At 36.4% G+C, this 6,000-nt stretch overlaps 1 protein-coding gene across 2 annotated transcripts in view; it reads left to right on the top strand.

Annotated features, from left to right (window-relative positions):
- The window catches only part of THADA (THADA armadillo repeat containing), a 170,468-nt gene that overhangs the window by 18,025 nt on the left and 146,443 nt on the right, over positions 1-6,000 (top strand). For both annotated transcript variants that reach the window (XM_085315841.1, XM_085315840.1), the window contains 4 exons: positions 442-590; positions 2,265-2,475; positions 4,178-4,313; positions 4,606-4,742. In XM_085315841.1, coding sequence (XP_085171967.1) covers positions 442-590; positions 2,265-2,475; positions 4,178-4,313; positions 4,606-4,742 — 633 coding nt within the window. The remainder of the gene's footprint in view (positions 1-441; positions 591-2,264; positions 2,476-4,177; positions 4,314-4,605; positions 4,743-6,000) is intronic.

Here is a 6,000-nt window from a genome sequence, read left to right as displayed (position 1 = left end):
AAAAAAAAAAAAAAAAAAGCAATAACTTGCATTCTGTAGAGTTATTTTAGTAACTAAAAAAAAGAGCTCCACTGAAGTTTTAAACCTTTAAAAGGAATTCTTTTCTAATATGACATGCTTCCAGGAAAACAGTTTTTAAGCAAAGCTAAAATAAAGATTATTTTCAATGCTGAATTAAATAAATAAATAAAAACTACTTATTCATATTAATTTATTTAAGTGAGTTACTTTCTGTATTACTGTGAGTTTGTCTTTATATGGTAGCCTTTTTTAATAATAAGCATGACATTTTAAGAGATACATGTATGAATATTAAAATAGTGCTTTAGCTAAAATTTCATTTTAAGATTTCTTTTACTACAGCTAAACAAAATGTAAATACCATGCTTATTTTGGAAAAATTACAGCAGAATTACTTGCGGTATTGATTTCTTTGAACAGGTCAGACACAGGTTTTTCAGTTGACTCAAGAGATTGATTCTGCTCGTGTCCAAACTTTGATCCAGTGTTTTGCCAGTACTTTTGAAGAAATAAAAGTTCTAGCATTTGAACTTTTGATTAAACTACGTGATGTTGCATTTAATTTACAGGTATGTAACTAAAAATAGTTTAGAGAGTGAGTCTATGGAAGATAAATGTTCCATCTTATCAGTGACTTGAGAAGTAATAGCTGAAAATTATTTTTCCTACAGTTTATTGTTTTATTACCTTTTCTGTTATTCATTTGAGAGAAGAGAGACTTAAGTGGGGGAAAGGGAGAAATATTGATCAAAACCATCGTTTTTAAAAGCTGTGGTTTGATGCTAGGCGGCAATATTAGGTGTCTGACTTAAATATCCTTATACAGCTGTGGTGTGCCATGACAACCTCTAGTCATCATGCATTTTTCCAGGGCTTAAACAATCTTCCATTTTATACTAGTTTTATTCAGCTGTATGGTGAATGGATCACGATTGGAGTCATCTGAAAAACAAACTAAAAACCCTTCCCTCCTCTGCCTCCCCCTCCCCAAATTAAAACCCCATCCCTAAACTTCAGTCAAATCAGTTCCTCAATTTGTTTGTCTGCATTGCTGTGGAAATGTTTATGCTGGCACAGTAAAGTTGGTAGGGTGGAGTTAGAAGTAGATGACGATCAAGGTGACTTCCGTGCTACTAGTTTTACTGTTTTTGCTACTGATCTGCAGTTGCTTTATTGCTGTAGTTTTTATCACAGTAGAAGAGAGAGATTCAGATCGCACCATGTCTGTATTTGAAAGCAAGGGAGGCTTTTTAGGTATTAGTAAAGCAGAGGATTCGGCAACTGTTCCTCTCCAGCACTGAAGCTTAAGAGGACAGGATTCTGAGCAGTGCAATGCTCAAGAGGTGTAAACCTGAAGGTACCTGCGGTAACTGAAGACTGTATCGTGTTTTACTAAAACAGGTGGTTGAACCAGGTACTTGAGCTGGATGCAAAGCACGATTCCTGCAAATCTGGAGTCGGCCCAAGTTGTCCAAAGTAGCATTCGTCCCCAGTATTTTTCTGAATATTTTTATGTAGCATCTCTTTACCTCAGGCGGCTTGTTTTGCAAACAGTTGAAAGAGTTCAGAAGGTTCATTGGGAATGACTATAAACTGTTTACTAAGCACATTGTGATACTAGGGAAGAGTATACCCTTTGAGATACGCATTTGAGATAATCTGTTTCTTTGAGATAGTTATATGTCTCAAAGAAATAGATTATTCAAACTCCTTGTTTAATTATGACTTTAAGAGCTTGGAGCATTTTGATCTGTTTACTCTGGTATCTCAAGGCATTCAGCTCTGTGTTTGTTTTCCTTTGTGATTGGTCTCACTTTCTACTTGTCTTTTGGATTTCTCCCAAATTTTGCTCTAATACTGGTTTTACTATTTATTATTCCAAAAAAGGTAGTTCTAGATTCATAACTCCTGGTGAACAAATACTACTTCCTAATAAACAGTGCTTCTTTGTGATATCCATTAGCAGATAAAACATAATATTTTGAAAATAGTTCTCCTGGAAAGCACATAGAGTTTGAATGCTACTTTAGAAATGCTTGTCCCCATCCTCAAGGTGCATGTAGTTGTATCTTTGCTAAATACATACACCTTCTTGTTTTAAATGTAAGGTGCACAAAACAAGTGTGCGTTAGTAAATATGTGCCAGCTACCTTACTGAAAAGCAGATTTTCAGATTCCAGGATGCTAACTAGCTTAATTAAATATAGAAGCTCAGTAAAATGAGGAATCTTGTTTTATTTCAGGATTCTGAAAATGTAGAGCTCTTATTCCAAGCAGCAATGGATCTTAGCACGAGTACCAGGCCATATGATTGTGTGACTGCTTCACATTTGTTGAACTTCTTAGTACATCATGAAGAACTGCAGCATATTTGCTTAGGAAAATGGGTTGAACATAACTTTCAGATAGATGAAGATCAATCAATAAGTACTGTGGAGAAGAACACGTTAGCAGGTAAGTTTTGAGGGAAATTAACCTCATTTTCTCCCCTCCCCACCCCCCATTTTCTAAATTTATTTGAAACTTACTGCTTTTCCTGAAGGCTTTTGGTAGAAAGCATAGTGAGTAAATAGATGCTTATTGGATTTATTTATTTTTTAATGAAACTTGTCCAGATTTAAATATGACCTGTATAAGTGTAGTAAGAGAGCTTTATCTGTTAGCAGAAGGCTTCCATCCATCTTCCCCCTGTCCATAGTTTATTCAACATTAAAGGAGTTGGAGTATGATCAGTTCCTCTCAGTTCTTCTCCACAAGTGTTATAACACCCTAATATTTTTGTTTATTCAGGTTTTACTTTTACAAGTATTTTGAGGTTACAAAACTGCAAAAAGGTAGTTTTGCATCCCATTCCTCATATATAGACTATCTTTGGACTTTGACTTCTATTATGCAGAGCCATACTTATATGCGAAGTATCTGGCCCTAGGAGGGCACAAGTAGTTACTTTTACCAGTACTTAATTGACTGAACTCTGACTTTTCAGTTAGTTCTTTGAGCATTTATTTAGAGGTAATTTTGACTCTGCCAAATTGGAGACCTCTCCATTTTCTTGTAGGTTTCTGCTTGGATTTTAAACAGACTTGGGTTTGCTGTTAAGAACTCAGAGCCTTGAGAAGATCTTAATCTAGTCCTGTTCATCTTGAGCCTATCGCATGTTCTGTGAAGATGACTTTTGTTATTATTTTGGTCAGAGGGAAAATGACATTGAGGCCCTGATACCTAGCTGGTGTTTTACTCTGTTTTCCATGGGAGAAGGTGACCTTGGAGATATCTGAAGTTTTCATTTATTATCATTTTTATTATTCCCCCCCAAAAAAAAAGAGAAGTTTGAGATGTTAGGCCTTTCTGGACTGACAGGACAATACTCTTTAGAAGGCACCTTATTTTTGTATAGATAGATGAAAGATGGGAGGAGCCAGCAGTTGCCATACAAACTGCCAGAAGAGAACCTCTGCTTCCTGCAAGAGCTAACTCACCCAGAGCAGAGGTAGCCAGGGCTTGTCTGCATAAAGCTCCAGTACTTGACATTTGCAGGGCTGCCCCTCAGAACTCTGCTTGGAGCCATTGTTCTGAGTGGTTTGCAGTCGTGGACACGCACCAGTACTGCTGCCGTGGTTAGGCTTTGTTCGCATGTGGAATATTTTTGTTTGGTTTGGTGCCTCTAAATGAAAGCTGAGAGGCTCTATATCTAACTGATCTGCCAAATTCTTTAAACAAACTGGCTCTAGCATTATAATGTAATTTGCAATATTCTGCTGAAATGTTTGTTCTATTAACTTAGCTCTAAGTCTGACTTTATATATATATATATATATATATATATATGTATAGGTTACTTCTCTTGACTTCATCAGGAGCTGCGGGATTGTCCCTGAGCATAAGATTTAGCCTACACTTCTCACAGCAGCAAGTAGACTAACTTGGCTGTAACTGATATTGCTGGAATTTAGGTAACTGAAAAATGACAAGAACTTCTTTTCAAATGGAGAAAAGAGTAAGGAGTATAAACAAAGAAATTACTGTGCATTTTTTTCATTGAGTTGTTGTTTATACATATTTTATTCTGGTTTCTTTAAGCCAGGTTTGCTTCTCAGAAAATACAATAAGCTTATGTATGTGCAATGTAAATTCTTTTTTTAAACTTTTTTTCTAGTTGTCAAGCTTTTGCTAGTGAATGTTGAGGAAGAAATATTTCAAGCCAAAAAGTCTTTGCTTCAAGCAGCAGCGTCATTCCCAATGTATGGGAGAGTGCATTGTATAACTGGGGCTTTGCAACAATTACCTTTACAGTAAGTGAAACATACCTCTAAATAGTACATTTTAACTGAGTTGTTAAGCATACTGCTAGAACTGCTCATAAGATTATAAAAGCATACAATTTTTTTGTATCAAATTCATCTGTCTTTTAGCACTCTTACTAGCTTCTCTATTTGATACTTCCTTTGTATGTCTTAAACTCAGTTTTAAGATTTGTCAAAGTGTATCTCATTTACAGTTTTCATAAATACTGTTGCAGAATTACTTGTTATTTTAGTTCTTTTGAATTAAAATTATTTTTAATTCCTGTTGGTTTTTTTGAAGTAACTTGACATTGATAACAGAATGGAAGCAAATGGTGGCCCGGCTCATTCTGATGTCATACAAACTCTCTGCTATAGTATCTCCAGTAGTGCAGAGCTCATCTCCAGAAGGTCTTATTCCAATGGATAGTGATTCAGGTAAAATAATTTTTAGTAGAACCTGAAGTTCTGTTTTGTTTTTTCTAGCATTTGAGAACTATTTCTCAGTAGTCAACCAGATGTCTGTAACATTACATTTCTAATCCTTTCATGTTTTTTTTTTAATTGTATTTAATACAGTATTATTGGAAAAGTGATTTGTCTGTTCTTCTACACAGGGATTTGCTCTGCCCAGACACTTTTTAATGCTTAGCTGCAGCAATCCTCACCATGATCTCTCTCTCTTCCCACCCTGCCCCGCTGATAGGTCTCCTGGTTCAGCGTCTCCCATTACTTAACAGAATTTGTTGGTGTTTGACCAGACTCTAAGAAATTTATCCAGAAAAGCAAAGAATGTCTTTAAGGAGAGGCTAGGATTAAGACATAAGTCCTTCTTTTGGAAACTGATGCTTACTTTCCGAATAGTGAGCTACGTGGGGAAACTTTTTGATAATCTCTTGCACAGATTTCTTCAAGAAGTTTCTTAACCCATACCATTCTCTCTGGATAACCAGCAATACAGAAGGTTTATAGAGTGATAAAAAATAAGACCATCTTAAAACTAAAGCAAATTTTGACCTAAACTCTATCTGATGGAAGCAGCATTGCCTGAGTGGAATTAGACTTTAGTTTTGCTTCCTGCCCCCTTTAAATTACTAAAGAACATAGATTGTAGCTTCTGTCATTTTAAAAAATGCTTAGAGATGCACTAGACCAGGCATGGTGATTGTCTAGCCCTTAAGCCCCATGCAGCTTCTGAGAAATTCAACTGACTGAAAGTTTGTATGGTGGCAAAAGTGCGGGTCAACTGAGAGTGCCTATCTAGTGACCAATGCCTAATCTGGATTCTTGTTTTGGTGGGAACAAAGCTAGCGGGCTCCTGAGGCTAATCTTGCTGAAGTGTCCTAGGATATACCCTCACCCTGCAGTGAGCAAAGGTTGGGAGCCCTTGTTGCTTGCTAATCTTGAAGCTCCTCCTTGCCCCACCAATTGAAAAGTATATGGACTAGTCCCCCAGCTCTTAAAGTTCTCCTGTAGAAAATACGGTGTGCAGCTTACAAAAACAGGGAAGTTGGTTATCTCTCTGTTTTGAGTCTCCCCCCCCCATCCACCTTTTCAACTTCTCTTTTTTATTGTTATTTTAAACTGCTCCCTATCTTCTAACTAAAGTTATCTTTGCTTATTTCTTGTAGTGCAGAAGTCATTGCAGATTGTGTTTTCTCATGTTTCAAACCAAGTGACTTTGTATGGCCCTTTT

The sequence above is a fragment of the Rhea americana genome, unplaced genomic scaffold, assembly GCF_003343005.1.
Source record: "Rhea americana isolate MKP2758 unplaced genomic scaffold, rheAme1 scaffold_44, whole genome shotgun sequence".
Lineage (NCBI taxonomy): Eukaryota > Metazoa > Chordata > Aves > Rheiformes > Rheidae > Rhea > Rhea americana.
This window is presented reverse-complemented; position numbering and strand designations above follow the sequence as displayed.